Source organism: Rattus norvegicus, chromosome 8, assembly GCF_021556685.1.
Source record: "Rattus norvegicus strain SHRSP/BbbUtx chromosome 8, alternate assembly SHRSP_T2T, whole genome shotgun sequence".
Classification (NCBI taxonomy): Eukaryota; Metazoa; Chordata; class Mammalia; order Rodentia; family Muridae; genus Rattus; species Rattus norvegicus.
The window spans coordinates 36,102,689-36,120,921 of record NC_141541.1 but is presented as its reverse complement, the minus strand read 5'-3'; the positions used below and the strand labels follow the sequence as shown (position 1 = coordinate 36,120,921).

Below are 18,233 nucleotides of genomic sequence, written 5' to 3'. Positions count from 1 at the left end.
GAAGAATTCTTTGTGCCATTTTTCACCAGGACTCTTTCTTTCTCTTTTGTCGAATTTGTGTTCTTTGTGTACTTCAGCTAACAGTCCTTCATCAGACATATCATCTGAAAGCATTTTTTTCCCCTAAGTCTGCCTCTCCATCTCTTGCTCTCACGATATTGAATTCTGTCTTGATGGTAAACACCTCTCAGCTGTGGGGGTTTTGTTTTTTTGTTTTTTGTTTTTGTTTTTGTTTTTGGTTGGTTGGTTTTTGGGTTGACTGGTGGTTTGGTTTGTTTTCTTGCCCTGCGATTTTTTATCTTACAGAGCACACATGGGGCCACATACACACTAAGGATCACTGTCAGCTTAGGACCCCCGAGACCAAGTTCTCAACACAAAGGAGATTATTTGCCTCAGAGGGACATAGGGCTGGGTATAAGAGACAAAGAGAGGTGATAGAGGAAGAAGGAGAAGGGGAAGGTACAAGGGAGAGGGATGTTTGTCCCAAAGGGAGACAAAGGATTGCCTCTAGATAGAAGAGACAGTCTTAGCACATACAGAAATGGTAGTTTTTAAAGACAAAAGGGGAAACCCCATTAGGATGAGGTGTTTAATTTTAATTGGGCACATTAATTGGGTGAGCCAAAGGTGGCTTTTGATTGCTGCTAGACATCAATACTTTGATACCTGGACCTTGGTAGTCAGCCTCAGGAGGGGGAAGTGGCCAAATAAGGGAACAGACCTTGGTGGCTAGCTCTAGGAATGTAATCTAAGGGTTTTTAGCAAGGCGGAGGGAATGGGAGAGAAGGGCAGGGCCAGTCAGAGCCATGCTCACCACACTCCAGCTGGCCAGAGGCCCTTCACTAGGCAAGGGCTCCACCTTTGAGTTCTATCTCTAGCCCGGGTCATTTCTTCTGGTTGAACAGAGAGCACTAGTTAAAGATTTCTAGAGACAGGCCTTTAGTAAAGGGGTAAGTTGAGGGGCAGGGGAAGTGGAAGTACTCTAGAACCCTATTATGGGGCCTTGGTTTCTTCAGTGAGCATATGATTCTCAGTCACCCTCCCCATGCAATGGATGGCTACAGGTGGCTGGATTTGAGTGTTCCATTTCCCCAGCTCAGTGAGGCTCTGAGAAACTCTTCAGGTTAGGCTTTAGTTAATTAGTTTACCCTGAGCTAGTTAGGAAGTAAGGTGCTTTGCTATCTTTCACAATGATTTCTTTTCCTCTCCCTCTGCCAGGGGCACTGGGGAATCTTTCTCAGAGAACCTGATCAAACTCATAAAAACACAGGACCCTACCTGACTGGATCCCTGGGTTTTTTGAAATTGTGTGTGTGTGTCTGTTGTATGGGTATGTGCATGTGACAACAGGTGCCTGAGAAGGCCAGACGCATCAGATCCCTAGAACTCCAGTAATACGTGGCTATGAGTCACCCAATGAGGAGGGCACTAGGAACAGAACTTGGGTCCTTTGCAGTGCATACTATTAACTGCTGAGCTCCCCAGCCCTCTCTTGGAGTTTTCCCTCATATTTCTCCATATGGAGTCTCCAAACATTCAATTACAGTTCAGGCTTTTCTATCTTGGCTGACACTGGTTCCCTTGGAGGTTTCTTTTTTCTTTTTTTTTTTTAAGATGTATTTATTTTAGTTATATGAGTACACTGTAGCTGTCTTCAGACACATCAGAAGAGGGCATCAGATTCAATTACAGATGGTTGTGAACCACCATGCGGTTGCTGGGAATTGAACTCAGGACCTCTGGAAGAGCAGTCGGTGCTCTTAACTGCTGAGCTATCTCTCCAGCCCCCCTTGGGGGTTTCTACTCTTGCAATTGTGATTTTCAGTATTTGCTTTCCCGTCTCTCCAATTGTGAGAGCAGCAGCTTGTCCGTTACCTTAATTCTCGACGAACTTACATTGTTCCAGTTTGTTTGGCTTTGTACATGTGAGAAGGAAGATGGGGAGAAAATCCCCAAGATTCTTAAGTGCCAGATTGGGAACCAGAAAGCAAAGTGCACTATTTTGAGGAGGGGAATGTTAACACATCCTGTAGCTTAGACTAATCTAGAACCAGTGCAACCAGGATGGCTTGTGCAATATTTAAAAGAAAATTTGACCATATCAGTGATCCCCATGTACACATGCACAAGTAAGAAACATGCTTATTAAAAAAATATTTATTAATTTTTACACCTGCTGGGTAGCACAAGACTATTAACACTATAACTCACTGAATATACAGTAAATGTTCACATTTAAATAACAAGATAGAATCACTGCTTTCAACCAATGGGCCAGTTTCAGCTTCTCATTAGGTTCTTTTTAGCTCTAGATATTTTAAGAATTCTTTTTTGAAAGGATAATTCCAGGTCAGAAAATAATTCAAGAACATCAAAACAGAAAATCTTTCCAGAAAAATAGGAATGTTACATGATGAAATAACCATTTTTTTCTGGGTACAAACTAAACAATAAAAATGTAAAAAAGAAAAAAAATTCTACATCCATCCCACTTCAAAACATCCCCACTGTAACGAGCACACTCTACAGTGTCCGTGTGACTGGGAGGGAGAGACCACCATAGAAATATTGGCCACATGTTTCCCACAGTGTGTTGTCAGAGGGATTATACTCTGCCATCTCCTCTGTCACCTCAGGATAAATTCATAAAATACCTGATCTTAGAACAGTGATAGTATTATGTTCTGGAATTTACTTACTCCATATAAGGACCCAAAAAAGGAGAAAGAGATGAAGAGGTCCTTCAACAGTATTTTCCTCTGCGTATTTTAAAAGTTAAAAATAACTGGCATAAAACCAACATTCCTCCAGTGATTGGCTTTGTTTTAATCACTGCGTTATTCCTGAGAAGAGGGGAGACACCCCTGCTGGCTCTCATTAAAGAGAATCCATTGGGTCAAATTTATTTATTTACTTGTGTAGTTTTCTTTTCAAATCAAGGGCTCTCAGTGTGTAGCCCTGGCTGTCCTTGAACTCTTTGTAGGAGTGGCCTCCAACTGAAAGGCAGGCCCGCAGCAGCCTTCCAAGTGCTGGATTAAAGGTGTTCACTCCCACACCCTGCTGCAGCGGCGCAAATTTAAATCACAAAAACCTCAAACTGTACCTTAGAGGTGGTCTCGTGCTCTTCGCCTTCCAAGGCTCTCTGGATGAGACCCTGGGACAGTTACAACACTACATGACTTTTGGAGAACCCGAGACAGTTATAGTCATTACACCACAGGAATTTGGGGACCAGAGTCTTGCATTTTGTGACGGAGTCAACATTTCATGTTGAAATTATTGTTAACCTTTTCTTGTTGGCAAAGATACAGAGTCCATTTTCAGTTTCCACACATTTTTTGAGGTAATTTTCCCAGGTTCTTTTCAGGCCCCAATCTTCAGACATAGTCTATGAATGAGATCCCAAGAGGAAAGTGTAGGATCTACGTAATAAATAAAGTGACTTCAAACCAAAGGATTACTTTTCAGGAAGGCCTCTTTACCACCCAGAAGTTACTCTATTTCTTAAATCACAGACCCAGTTTTTCCTTAGAAATGTAAATAAAATAAATTAGTTAACTTCATTTGAAACAAACTTAGGTCTCCCTGATCTGGAGTGATAAATTCACTCTACAATAATTATTTTTAAATATATGTCACAAAAGTTGTTAAAATACAGGCTTTAAAGATGTCTTATGGGTACAAGTGGAATGCAGAGTAAAAAGAGGGGCAGCACTTCCCCACTAGATTCACAGCAAACAAGACTCGAAAACAGGAAGACAGAGAAGACCACTATCACACAGACGACTGCGTTCCTCTCAGAACTAACTGCACACCCATCCCTTTACCTCAGCCTACTACAATGGTCCCTTTATTTTATGTTTGCCCTAAGTGGGAAGTAGGTCATCTTATATCAAGGTCTGGGTGAGTTGCAATAGGCTTAAAGTTTAAAATGCTTAGAAGAAAGAAAGGCCGCCTTTCTACACAACCTTAAAGAATCTTCACTTTTCAGACAGCACTGAAAGTACTAAAATACAGTCAATGCTGTGAACAAGAGTGCGAGGTGGGGCCGGAGTTGTAGCTCAGTGGTGGGGAACCTGCCCAGCATGCAGAGGCCCTGGGTTTGAGTCCTAGCATCACACACAAAGGTGCTATACGTACGCAGCTGAGTTTATGAGTGTCTGAGTAAGGAGCTCATCCTTCACATCCTGTGAGGCAGGACAAGGTCTCAGTTCTCTCTCTCTCCCTCTCTCCATAAGTATGTGTGTGTGTGTGTGTGTGTGTGTGTGTGTGTGTGTGTGTGTGTGTGTGTATACACACACACACACAAATATATACAATTTACATATTTTTCGTAGAACATATCTTCTTCTTAAGCACAGCTATATATAACCAGAAGCCTGGAAGCAGAGCGTTAACAAAGGGGCTCAAATCCTGCTGAGACCATGCAACCTTTTGTCTTCCAGGGAGTCTGTCTGTGCTTGTGGAATATGAGGCCAGGTCTGCCTGGGGTCAGCATCTGTGGGGAGTCCTGCTACTGCCCAGTAGGTTTTCCGAAACAAGAGAGTTTAAACACAACTGCCATGACAGTGCTGACCGTAGTCCCAGCTACTTGGGAAACTAAGGCAGGAGGATCCCATGAGCCCATGAGCTCAGGGCTATCCTGGGCAGCAGAGTAGCAGAGTGAGACTGAGACGAGAGAGAGAGAGAGAGAGAGAGAGAGAGAGAGAGAGAGAGAGAGAACAGTTTTTCGCTCAGAAGACCACCTTCAAATCTTTATCTTATTTTAATTTTTCCATCCAATAGGCTGCCTTTGTTAAAATTACTGAAAACTCCACTGCATGAGAGACAGCGGTCCTGACCTAATCACACCCAGGAAAGAAATGTTCCTTCTCTTTTGACGCCATAGCTTGGGTTTCAGATGTCCAGTGGCCATGGACTTGGTACAACTTGTCTCCACCCTTTGGTACGAACATAATACTAGCCACTGAGTATGTCCACAATGGGAAGTAAGGCTTGTCAGTGTGTTCAGAAACAAAAACAAAAACAAAACAACCAGCTCAAGAGCAAGGCGCAAGTTTCTCCATCTGGAAGTTAACTTTCCCCAGAAAGAACTGCATTCCGTAGCAGAAATCCCAAGGGTGGGACGAGTCAATCGAGTAAAGATGACCTTGGCAGAAATCACCCTTGGTCTATGTGTGTCAAAACTGCAGTTCCCAAACTCTTGAGAGAGTAATAAGTCTTTAAAAAGAGGTTGAGGTGTTTGGAGCTTCAGATTCCAAATGAGAAACTGTGGCGTGAACTCTGGCCTCCAGCCAGGGGATGAAGGCTACGGCTTGGTGATGTGCACTTCGCTGCCCCCATTCCCATTGGTGGTGGTTGTGATGATGTACTGGGTGGTCTGCTGTTGGCTGGGGCTTGTGGAGTCCAGGGAGTCACTGTGTGCAGACGGCTGAACTTGGACTGCTCCGGAGAGAGCAGAGGCTTGCTTTTCCTCCAATTCTGGTTGACTTTCTGATAATACATAATGACCCTAGAGCAGAAGAAAACGATTTTTTAAAAGAACTGGGGTTGGGAAGAGAGCAGGAGCACATCCAAAACAATGCTACAAACAGACCTAACAGATGCCTATGAGAGATGCTTGACCTATGTCCTCTGTGGGGGATGGATAGGTCACAGACTCAAATCATAGTTCAAAGGAACACCTTTGCTGTGTCATCAGATAACACAACAAGGAACCTTAGGTATAGATATCTGCAACTTGGTGACACTTTGCTGGGCAAAAAAGTTTTAATTAAAAAAAATAAAACATGCTCTTTAAAAGTTGCTCCTGAAAGTTCAGAAATTTGTTTTGTTAATCAAGTATTAAGTCATCCAAAATGAACTGAAAGGATGGTAAAGTCTCTGTAAAGGGGCAGACTGGTATCTTAGATAGGTCTTCAACATTAATGGTTCCCAGATAATAGAACTGCAAAGCCCAGTGACATTTAAAACAATACTAATGGGGCTGGGAAGATAGCTCTGTCACTTAAGTCTTTGCCACAGAAGCACAAAGAGCTGCTCTATTCCTAGAACTGGACCCACCACAAAGGCGTTCTGTACCCCACTGTTAGAGAGGGAAACTGAAGTAGGTCCTTGGGCCCCAAATAATCCTAAATTTTATTTTTCCAAGTAAAGACATTTAGAATATACTAAAGCAAAGGCTGGAGAGGATGTCTCAGCAGTTGGGGCTTATGTTCTCTGTTCATAGAACACAAGTTCTGTCCCCCATGCCTGTATCCAAGCTTCAGAGGATCTGATGCCCTCTTATCTCCTCAGGCACCTGCATTTACATGTATGTACCCCCCACAGACACATAATTTTTGTTTGTTTTTTGAAACAGCATTTCTCTGTGTCATCCTGGAACTTGTTCTGTAGACCAGGCTGGCCTTGAACTCAGAGATCCAGCTGCCTCTGCTTTCCTAGTTCTGGCATTAAAGGTGTGTGCCATCACTGCCCAGTAAAAATACTTTTAAATCTTTAAAAGTAAAATAAAATTTGCTACCCACATTAAGTATGTGCTTTATACTTGAGAACATAGGACAGGGGTTGGGGTGCAGTTCAGTGGTACATGCACGAGGTCCTGGGTTCAGTCCATAACACATACATAAATAAAAAGCAACGAAAAGAAAGCACAAGAAGAATACAGTCTTAGAAATGTGTGCCTTGCACTGAGAAAACTTAAGGGAACTTTCACGTATTCACTTTTCCTCATTTTTTTCCTTGATCATGAGAAGTTCAAATATTCAAGCTGGGCATTTTATTCATTATATTAATTTTTAAACTCTTATATAACCCAGGGTAGCCTTAAAATCACTATGTAGCCGAAAATGACCTTGAACTCTTGGTTTCTCTATCTCCACCTCTGAATGCTTGGATTACAGGCATGCACCACTACACTTCACTTTATACTGACATTTTTAAAGAAGTGATATTTCAGTCAGAAGGGCAACTGCTCTTCTCTGAAAGCATGGTGCTATGATAGGCATTGCTCTCCTTCAAGAGCCTGTGTATTGCAGGTCCAGTCCCAGCTGGCACTCTTGGGAGGGAGTGAAACCTTCAGGAAGGGAGGCCTGGTGGGAGGTCACTGGGAATGGGCCCTGAATGAGGTGTGCAGCCCTCCCCATCTTTGCTCTCTGCCTGATGAGGTGAGTGGTTTACTGTGCCACACAGCCCACCATGCTGTACTATGGTGGCCCAAAGCAACAGGACTACTGACTACAACCTCCAAAACCATGAACCAATAACCCTGAGTTATTAGACATCTCAGGTAATTTAGAGTAACTTGAAGCTAAACAACGGGACAGAAGAAGTCAGAGAGGAAGACTCAGCCCCTCTTTTCAACCTTGTGCAGAAAACAAGCTACAGCGAATATCCAACTGACTCCCCTAGTGCCATATGCCTAGGCCCTGCCCTCGAGTAGATTTCAGAATATGATCTGCTTTCCTTGTGACTCTTCCTCTACCATGGGGGCTGCTGCTTAGCCCAGGACCCACTCACCCTCAGCAAATGAACTGTTTTTGTGGTGAGAGGACTTAAGATCCAGTCTCAGCAATGTTCAGGTGCACTTTATGTTATCACCATCTGTGGCCACCACAATGTAACCAGATCTCCAGAGTTTATTTCTCAGGGTTTTTGTTGTTTTTGTTGTTTTTGCAATGCTAGGGACTACACTCACGCCCTAGCATATGTTAAGTATGTGTTCAACCACTAAGCACAGTCCTAACTCAACATAGTTTTCTTTTTTTGGTTTATTTCCTTGTATGGTTTTATATTTTTTCAGGGCAGGATTTCACTATGTAGTTCTGGCTGCCCTGAAACTTGCCATGTAGACTAGGCTGTCCTCAACTTCCCAAAGATCCATTGGCCCCTGCTGGAATTAATGGCATGAACCACTAACCCTCACCAAGAACACGTTTCTTAATTTTCTTTTTTTTTTTTTTTTTTTTTTTTGGTTCTTTTTTTTCGGAGCTGGGGACCGAACCCAGGGCCTTGCGCTTCCTAGGCAAGCGCTCTACCACTGAGCTAAATCCCCAACCCCCACGTTTCTTAATTTAAATGTGGGTACTCTGGGGCCTGGAGAGATGGCTTAGTGCTTGAGAGCACAGGATGCACTTACAAAGGACTTGGATTCAGTTCCCAGCATCTATGCTCACAACTGCCTGTGTGACTAGCTTCAGGGGATTCCTTGCCCAAGTTAAATTTGCTAACTGATGGCAATGTTTCCTTCTGAAGTAGTTAACTTATGTAAAGCAACTATGTACTGGCCGACCATGGATACTCATGACTGTCATCACAGTGAGTTCCAGGCCGGCCTAGGCTAGATCCTGTCTCAACACTCCTCCTCCAACAAAAGCTCTGTAAGCCAGGAATGTTGGGGTGCCTGTAACCCCAGTATGCTGGAAGCTGAGGTAGGAGAATTGCTTTAGGGTCAATTTGGCTCTTTTTCTCCTCTCCCTCACCCTCCCCTCCCTTTCCTCTTATATACACCCCTAGTATCTTCTTCCTACACTTCCCCTCTCCCCCCACCCCTTCTGTCTCCCAGGAGGATCAATCGAACATGGCATAAACAAGCTACAATAAGACCAGGCACATACCAGAGGCTGCAGGAAAGAGTCATGGACAGCCCCCACTCCTGCTGTTAGGAATTCCACAACAGCTATTCAGCACTAACATATGCTGAGGACCTAGGTCAGACCCCTACAGGCTCCCTGATCTCTGGGAGCCCCCACTGAGTTCCAGTCAGTTGATTCTGCCAGCCCTGTTCTTGTGGTGTCCCTATGGTTACTCTAATCCTTCCTTTCCCTCCTCCAAAAGACTCCCGGAGCTCTGCCTAACATTTGGCTGTGAGACTTTGCATCTGTTCCCGTTGGTTGCTGGTCTCTCTAATAATTGTGCTAGGTTCTAGTCCCAGAACTGTAGACAGGACAAACTGTAGGCTGGAGCTTTTGTGGCTGGGTTGGTCCCAATCAACTTGAGGCCTTACCTGGTTACAGGAGACAGCCAGTTCAGGTTCCAAGGCCCCTATTACTAGGAGTCTTTGCTAGGGTTACTCTCATATGTTCCACTGAGTTCCTGCTACACTAGATTTCTACCTCACCTCCAAAATGTACCCCAATTCCAGTTTCTCCCAGCATTTTCTCTCTCCTCCTCCATCACATTCTTCCGGTTCCCAACCACACCCACTCCCAGTCCACAAGTGAAATCTATGCTATTTCCCCTTCCCAAGGAGGTCCCTCTCCCTTCCCCCATTAGCCCTCCTTGCTTCTTAGTCTCTCTGGGTCTGTGGATTGCAGCATTATCATCTTTTACTTTACAGCTAATATCCACTTATAAATGAGTACATACCATGTTTGTCTTTCCAGGTCTGGGTTACCTCACTCAGGATGATTTTTTTCTAGTTCCATCCATTTGCCTATAAATTTCATGATGTCGCTGTTTTTAACAGCTAAGTAATACACCATTGTGTAAATGTACCACATTTTCTTTATCCATTCCTCAGTTGAAGAACATCTAGGTTGTTTCCAGTTTCTGGCTATTATGAATGAAGCTGCTATGAACACAGGTGAGCACGTGTCCCTGTGGTAGGATGGAGCAGCCTTTGGGCATGTGCCCAGGATGGGTATAGCTGGGTCTTAAGATAGATAGATTCCCAATTTTCCGAGAAACCACCATATTGATTTCCAAGTAATAGTACAAGTTTCCACTCCCACCAGCAGTGTAGAAGTGTTCCCTCTGCTGCACGCTCATGAGCGTGAATGCCTGTCACTTGTGGTTTTGATCTTAGCTGTTCTGACAGGCATAAGATGGAGTCTCAAACTCATCTTGATTTGCATTTCCCTGATTGTTAAGGGTGCTGTACATTTCTCTGTTTCTTGGTCGTTTGAGATTCCTCTGTTGAGAATTCTGTTTAGCTATATACCCCATTTTTTAGTTGTATTACTTGGTTTGTTGATGTATATTTTCTTGAGTTCTTAATTTTGGAAATTAGCCCTCTGTGAGATGTGGGTTAGTGAAAATATTTTCCCATTCTGTGGGCTGTCATTTTGTCCTATTAATGGTGTCCTTTGCCTTATAGATTGTCAGTTTCATGAGGTCCCGCTTATTAATTATTGATCTTAAGTGCATGAGCTGATGATGTTGATGACGTTCTGATCAGGAAGTTGTCTCCTGTACCAATGAGTTCAAGGCTATTCCCTACTTTCTCATCTATAGATTCAGTGTGTCTGGTTTACATTGAGGTCTTTGATCCACATGGACTTGAGTTTTGCTCAGGGCGATGGATTCTTCTACATATCAACAGTTAGACCAGCACCATTTGTTGAAGATGCTTTCATTTTTCCATTGTAATTTTGGCTTCTTTGTCAAACATCAGGTGTCTACAGGTCTGTGGATTTACATCTGGGTGTCTGATTCAAATTCCATTGGTCACACTGTTTTTACGTCAATACCATGAAGTTTTTATTATAGCTTTGTGGTAAGCTTGAAATCCACTGATTCCTCTGGAAATTGATACCTCTGGAAGTGCTGTAGTACAGAACTGTTGTAGCTACCTGGGTTTTGTTTTACCATGTGAATGTTTAAGGTCTGTAAAGAATTGTGTGGGGATTTTGATAGGGATTACACTGAATCTGCAGATTGCTTTGGGTAGGATGGCCATTTTTACTATGTTATTTTTTTTTAAGATTTATTCATTTATTATATATAAGTACACTGTAGCTGTCTTCAGACACACCAGAAGAGGGCATCAGATCTCATTACAGATGGTTGTGAGCCACCATGTGGTTGCTGGGAATTGAACTCAGGTCCTCTGGAAGAGCAGTCAGTGCTCTCAACCACTGAGCCATCTCTCCAGCCCCATTTTTACTATGCTAATCCTGCAATCCATGAGCATGAATTTCTTTCTGAATCTTCCTCAATTTTATTCTTCAAAATCTTAAAGTTTTAATCAAACAAGTCTTTTACTTGCTTGGTTAGAATTACACCAAGAGATTTTATATTATTTGCGGGTATTGTGAAGGGCGTTATTTCTGTTTTCTTTCTCAGCCTGTATGTCCTTTGTATATAGAAGGGCTCCTGGAATTAATTAATTAACTAACTAACTAACTAACTAACTTACATATTTATTTTAGTTAATCTTGTATCTAGCCACTTCACTGAAGTATTTATCAACCATAGGAATAACCTTGTAGGGCTGGAGAGATGGCTCAGAGGTTAAGAGCACTGACTGCTCTTCCAGAGGTCCTGAGTTCAATCCCCAGCAACCACATGGTGGCTCACAACCATCTGTAATGGAATCTGATGCCCTCTGCTGGTATGTCTGAAGACAGCTACAGAGTACTTATATATAGTAAATAAAGAAATAAATTTAAAAAAATAAATAAATAAAAAAAAAAGGAATAACCTTGTAGAATGTTTGGGGTCACTCGTGTATACTATAATATTTTCAAATAGAGATACTTTTCACTTCTTCCTTTCCAATTTGTATCCCCTTGATTTCCTTTAGTTTTCCTATTGCTCTAGCTAGAAATTCAACTACTATATTGAAGAGATAGTCTTGTCTTGTTTCTATTTTAGTGGAACTGCTTTGAGTTTTTCTCCATTTAATTTGATGTTGGCTATCCGCTTGCTATATATTGTCTTTATTATGTTTAGGCATTTCCCATGTATCCTGATCTCTCCAAGACTTTTTATCATAAAGGAGTGATGGACTTTATGATACGTCAAGGCTTTTATCAAAGGCTTTTTCAGCATCTAGTGAGGTTTTTTTTCTTCCAGTTTGTTTATATGGTGGATTATTTTGACAAATTTGTGTATGTTGAACCATTCCTACATCTCTGGGATGAAGCCTACATGATTGTGGTAGATGAACTTTTTGATATGTTCTTGGATTTGGTTTGTAAGTATTTTATTGAATCTTTTTGCATCAATGTTCAGGAAGAAAACTGGTCTATAATTCTTTCTATGTTGAATATTTGTGTGGTTTGGTTGTCGGGTAACTGTGGTATCATAAAATGGCTTGGCAGTGCTTCTTCTGTTTCTATTTTGTGAACTAATTTGAGGTGTATTAACATTAGCTCTTCTTTGAAAATCTGGCAGAATTCTGCACTAAAACCATCTGAGCTTTTTTTGGTTGGGAGAATTTTAATGACGGCTTCTACTCCCTTAGAGGTCTATCTGAACTGTTTATCTGGTCTTGATTTAACTTTGCTAAGCAGTATCTACCAAAAAATTTGTCCATTTCTTTTAGATTTTCCATTTTTGTTGAGGATTTTGAAATATGACCTAATGAATCTTTGGGTTTCTTTAGAGTCTGTTATTATGTCTCCCCTTTTTGTTTCTGATGTTGTTAATGTGGATATTGTCTCTGACTTTTAGTTAGTTTGGATAAGTTTGGTTGTCTTGTTTACTTTCTCAAAGAATCAACTCTTTGTTTCTTGATTCCTTGTATTGTTTTCTTTGTTTCTATTTTTATTGATTTCAGCCCTCGGTTTGATTATTTTGTGCCATCTACTTCTCCTGGATGTGTTTGCTTCTTTTTGTTCTGGAGCTTTCAGGTGCGCTGTTAAGTTGCTAGTATGAGATCTCTCTAATTTTTTAGTGCTATGAACTTTCCTCTTACCATTGTGTCCCCTAAGTTTGGGTATATTGTGCCTCCATTTTCACTGAATTCTAGAAGTCTACAATTTCTAGAGACACTAGGCCGGCGTGGAATTGGGATGTGTGTTTCTGGCATGGAAACCTGCCTTGGGAACTAGATAGGTAGAAAGATAGCTGCCAGGCTCAGAGAGAGGCCTTCGGCAGTGTGATATGGGATGGAGCAAAGTGGGTGAGACTTTGCTGATTGAGACTTAAGATATCTAGCAGATATCTTGGGGCACTGCAATGTCGGGCCTAGAGCGGGATAAAAGACAGCATTTTTATTTTTTTATATTCTTACAACATCCCACTATTAACATGTGGGGTTTGATGTGTGATTTGATCTTGTGTCTGGGGCATAAATGTTAAGAATTGAAATGTCATCTGGGTAGATTTTTACTTTGATAAGTATGAAATGCCGTTATCTCTTTTAATTTTGATTAGAAGTATATTTTGTTAGGTATTATAATTTATACACCAGCTTGCTTCTTGTGTCCATTCACTTGTAAAATCTTTTTCCAATCCTTTACTCTAAGGTAATGTTTATCTTTGATGTTGAGGTGTGTTTCTTGTATGCAGCAATACATTTTGTCTTTTCATTGAGGTATTAAACTCATTGATATTGAGAGATATTAATGACCAATGATTGATAGATTGTTAATTCCTGTTGTTTTGTTGTTCTTGGTAGTGGTATGTGTCTGTGTTTTCTTCTTTTCTTTTTGCTGATGTGAAATTATTTACCAAGTGTTTTCTTGGGTGCAGTTAAGTTCTTTCAGTTGGAGATCTATCACCCTCTATAGGGCTGGATTTATGGATTGATATCATTTAGATTTAATTTTGTCATGGGGTATAGTAGTCTCTCCTGGTATCTGTGATCTCTTAGGGTCTGCAAGACATCTATCCAGGCCCTTCTGACTTTTAGAATTCCTGTTGAGAAGTTGGGTGTAATTCTAACAGGTCTACCTTTATATGTTACTTGGCCTTCTTCTCTTATAGCTTTTAATATTCTGTCTTTGTTCTGTATGTTTTGTGTTTTGATTCTTATTTGGCAAGGATATTTTTTTTTCTGGTCCAATTAATTTGGTATTCTGTAGGCTTCTTGTACCTTTATAGACATGTCCTTTTTTTATGTTAGAAAATTTTTCTTCTGTGATTTTGATAAATATACTTTCTGGATTATTGATCTGGGATTGTTCTCCTTCTTCTACTCTTAGGTTTGGTCTTTTCATAGTATTCCAGATTTTCTTTTTTTTTTTTTTTCTTTTCTATTTTTCAGAGCTGGGGACCGAACCCAGGGCCTTGCGATTGCTAGGCAAGCGCTCTACCACTGAGCTAAATCCCCAACCCCCAGATTTTCTATAATGACACTTACATCTGTAGTTCCCATTAACTTACCTAGATTTCCATTTCCATAAAAACCTCAGTTTGTGCTTTCTTTTTTACTTCTTTTTCTATTTGGTCTTGAATGGTTTCTTTCTTTCTTTTTTTAAGAGTTATTTATATTTACATTATATATTTATTTATATAAGTACACTGTCACTGTCTTCAGACATATCAAAAGAGGGCATCAGATCTCATTTCAGACGGTTGTGAGCCACCATGTGGTTGCTGGGATTTGAACTCAGGACCTCTGGAAGAGCAGTCAGTGATCTTAACCACTGAGCCATCTCTCCAGCCCAGTTTCTTTCAATTGTTTGTTCTCTTTGGCTTTCTTGGCATTCTTTAAGGGATTTATTGATTTTCTCCAAATTTTGTTTGTATTTTTCTTGATTTCTTTATGGTTTTTTTTTTTCATTTCCTCTTTAAAGACCTGTATCATCTTCATAAAGTTGGTTTTAAGGTTAATTTCTTGTGCTTCAACTGTGTTTGAATATCCAGGTCTTGCTGTTGTAGAAAGCTGGGCCCTGGTGGTGCCATGTTGCCCTGGCTGTTGACTATGTTCTTACACTAGTGTTTAAGCATCTGGGTTATGGATGACTATAGATCTAGATACTGATTTCTGAGTTTGTCTTTGTTGGTTTCAGTTTTTGGTCTTCTGGTCTTTGTGACCTGGACTTCTTGCAACTAGCCTGACCTCTGTCTGTCTGATCCAGTAAGGAGTCTCTGTCGAGCTTGGGGGCTGAACTTCTGGGGACTAGCTTGCCCTTTTGGTGCAGCAGGGGGTCTCTGGCAGATTTAGGGGGTGGGATACAGTGATGATGAGGGTAATGGGGACTGGGTGTACTGTGTGGAGGAGGTCCTCTGCTGGGCTGCCTATCTATGGTTCTGGTTGCCAGTCGGTGTGGTCTCTGGTCCAGCAAGGAGTCTCTGCCTGAGTTCACCTATCTTTTTTCCTGGTTTGCTTGGCCTGCACCAGTTTTTCTGACTGGTGTGGCCTGCACCAAGGCAGTCATTTTTCTGACTGTTGTAGCCTGCATCTAGACAGAGAAAGTCAACCCAAGTTGGGGCCAAGGCACTGCAGTGGGAAGGGCAGCAATGGGACAGGACAAGTGGGGCAGGGTGGAGACAGACAATGGAATGGATCTTTGGGAACTGAATCTAGGGAGTGGTGTGGTTCAGCTAGCAGGTAGGTCACTTCTGAATGGCATAGTCTACACCTGGCACACTGAACCTCTCTTAAGGCAGCCTGTGGCTCAATGTTTGTACAAGAAGTACCCTATAGCCAGGATTCCCTGCACCTCTCCTGACTATCCCAACTTGGCTTTCATAGTGAAACCCTGTCTGTCTCAAACACACACACACACACACACACACACACACACACACCATAAATGATTCATTATACTATTCACTCCCAGCTAAAGTCTTGTAATATTTATAAGAAGTGCTAGAGCTGGTAGGTGTGTTGTAGTTAGGAGCTGAATGGACATTTATTGGGCATTCTCCTGGGCAATTCACTAAGGATATGGCAATAAAGATCCAGCTTTCAAATCGTCAGCTGTGAGAAAACTGACCTAATCACCAATTAAAAGAAACGGAGGCCTGGGGAGGTAACGCAATGGTAGATGACCTACCCAGCAAGCCACATGTACAAGGTCCTGGGTTCCAATTCCAGCACCTCAAAGGGAGGGATGGAGGGGGAGAGGAAGGAAGGAAGGGAGGGAAGGCAGAGAATGACCACGCTGTAACACAGCCCTGGCAGAATGACTTACCGAAGTCACTGCTTTCACTTGCCCAGATGTAACAGGGGTTGCCACACCACTGTCTGTGATCACAAACTGACCTGGAGGCAGTGTCATCATTTGAATTTCTGACGCTAAAAACAGGACATAAACAAAATTTAGTGGTCTTAGATTTTAGTTTAAGTACTAGAAGAAAGGAATGCTTCTCTATATTATGGGGTTATATGCCAATAAACTCACCATAAACTGAAAATACAGTTAAGTGGAATGCATTGAATACAAATAAATTGCTAGGTACTATAATGCACACTTTTAATCCCAATACTAGGGAGCCAGAGGCAGGAGGGTCTCTATGAATTCAAGGCCAGCCTGGTCTCCACAGTAGTTCCAAGACAGTCAAGTCTACAACATAAGAACCTGTTTCAAAAATATTTTTTGCATATATATATTACCAAGCATTATAGCTCAGTCTAACCTACCTTTGGCATATTCATAATCTGAATATTACCTACAGGGACAATCCTGTCAACACAAAGCCCACTTCATGATAAAATGCTGATGGCAGCTATACACCCAGCTGCTCAAGGCTAAAGGTAAATCAATCACTTGAGCCAAGGCTTGAGGTGAATGGCCCAGAACACCAGAGCAACAAAACGAGATCACCTGAAAGCAGAAACCCAAACGGTGTATGGTTGTGTTCTTGCCCCACCAACAGTAATCCTATGCTGAAAATCCTAAATGCACTGGCCCTGGTGGTCAGGTCTATTACCCAAGCACTCAGGAGGCTAGCACAGAAAGATCACAATTTTTTTTTTTGAGATAGGGTCCCACATATCCCACAGTTGCCTCAAACTTACATGAAGCTAAGAATGACCTTGAACTTTTGGTTGCCCTGCTTCCCACCTCCTGTTATTACTGGCATGTGGTGCCACACCCAATGTATGCTGTGCTACGGATTAAACCCAGGGTGTCCTGAATGCTACTGGTCTGGGCTACACAGTGTATGTGAGACTTACATGAGCTATATGGGACCATAAAGCCAAAAGAAGAAAGATCTCAAGTCCTAAGCAAGAGACCGTCCATACCTGCCAATGCTCGAATTCCCACTGAGACCGTTCCCAGGGTTCCCCACATTTGAGAGATCTTACAGTGGTGTGAGTTCTCTTACTTTCTTTTTCCCTTTCCCTTTCCCTTTCCCTTTCCCTTTCCCTTCCCCCCCCCTTCTCTCTCTCTCTCTCTCTCTCTCTCTCTCTCTCTCGTTTTTCTGTTTTTGTTTGGTAGCCATGACTGTCCTAGAACTATCTCTGTAGACCAGGGTGGCCTTGAACGAGATAAGTCCAACTCTGCCTCCTGAGTGCTGGGATTAAAGGTGTGCACCACCATGCCTAGCCTGATGTGAATAAGCCTCCAGCTATCATCACACGTGTGGAGAGACTAGTACAGAGGGATTATAAGAAACAACCAATACCTCCTCACTCAAAAGTGTCTTACAAATATTCACAAGACAATACTCAAACTTTTTAAACTTTGGAATGAATCATAAAAGCTTCCTTTTTCTGGCCTGGTATATTTTATCTTTTATACTCAGGTATGAATTCATAGCACAAATGTCTTTACAGCTGCCTAGTGATCACAAGTGAATAAGCAGTGTTAATATTTCCACTAAAATGGAAGGATGAGTAGCAGATAGACTGATGCCAGCTCTGGGTAGTGAGAGAGGGCTAGTCTGGGACATTGTGTCTTCCCAGCACAGGAAAGGGTCAGGGGTAAAAGGTGCAGGTACCAGGATACACAGACAAAGATGTGGTAGCCTGAACACCCATAAAGGTAACAAACGCAGCAGGTTCAAGCATGTCACGGTTATATATGTATATAAGCATCATGAGCACAAAGTAAGACTAAGATACACAACCACTAGCCATCTGGGATACTACAACATAAGGAAACTGACTTACTATTTTGAAGTACAGTAAAATAAGTAACGAATCTGGCATTTAAAGTATTTAATTCTGCTTTTCCTATATAGGCTATACCTTAATTTTATGATTATAATCATTTTTTCTTTTCTTTCTTTCTTATCTTGCTTTGCTTTTATTGTTACTTTGAGACCTGTTTTCACTATGTAGCTTTCTAACCTCAGTAGACCAGGCTGGTTTCAAATTCACAGAGATCCCCTGCCTCTGGCTCTACAACTAAAGCTATGCTCTTATTTGTTTGTTTTTAATAGTATCTTTCCAGGCAGCCTTGCGTGTCTGGCAGTCCCCCTGCTTACAAGGGCTAAGGTTACAGGCTGAGGTTAACGGTGTGTGCTACACCAGAGCTGGCACATTTTTTTCTCTTTATAAAATGCTTGCACCTAATTAATGAATAGGAATGACAGAACCAAATTAGAGTATCAAAACTTTACAAGCCCTGATGAGACAAAGAAGCTAGAGGATAAACACTAGTGGC

General features: G+C 41.8%; 1 protein-coding gene across 1 annotated transcript in view; it reads right to left on the bottom strand.

Annotated features, from left to right (window-relative positions):
* Positions 1-2,145: 2,145 nt before the first annotated feature.
* The window catches only part of Prdm10 (PR/SET domain 10), a 103,488-nt gene continuing 87,400 nt past the window's right edge, over positions 2,146-18,233 (bottom strand). The window contains 2 exon segments of the mRNA NM_001427772.1: positions 2,146-5,515; positions 15,813-15,916. Coding sequence (NP_001414701.1) covers positions 5,312-5,515; positions 15,813-15,916 — 308 coding nt within the window. The 3' untranslated portion in view covers positions 2,146-5,311.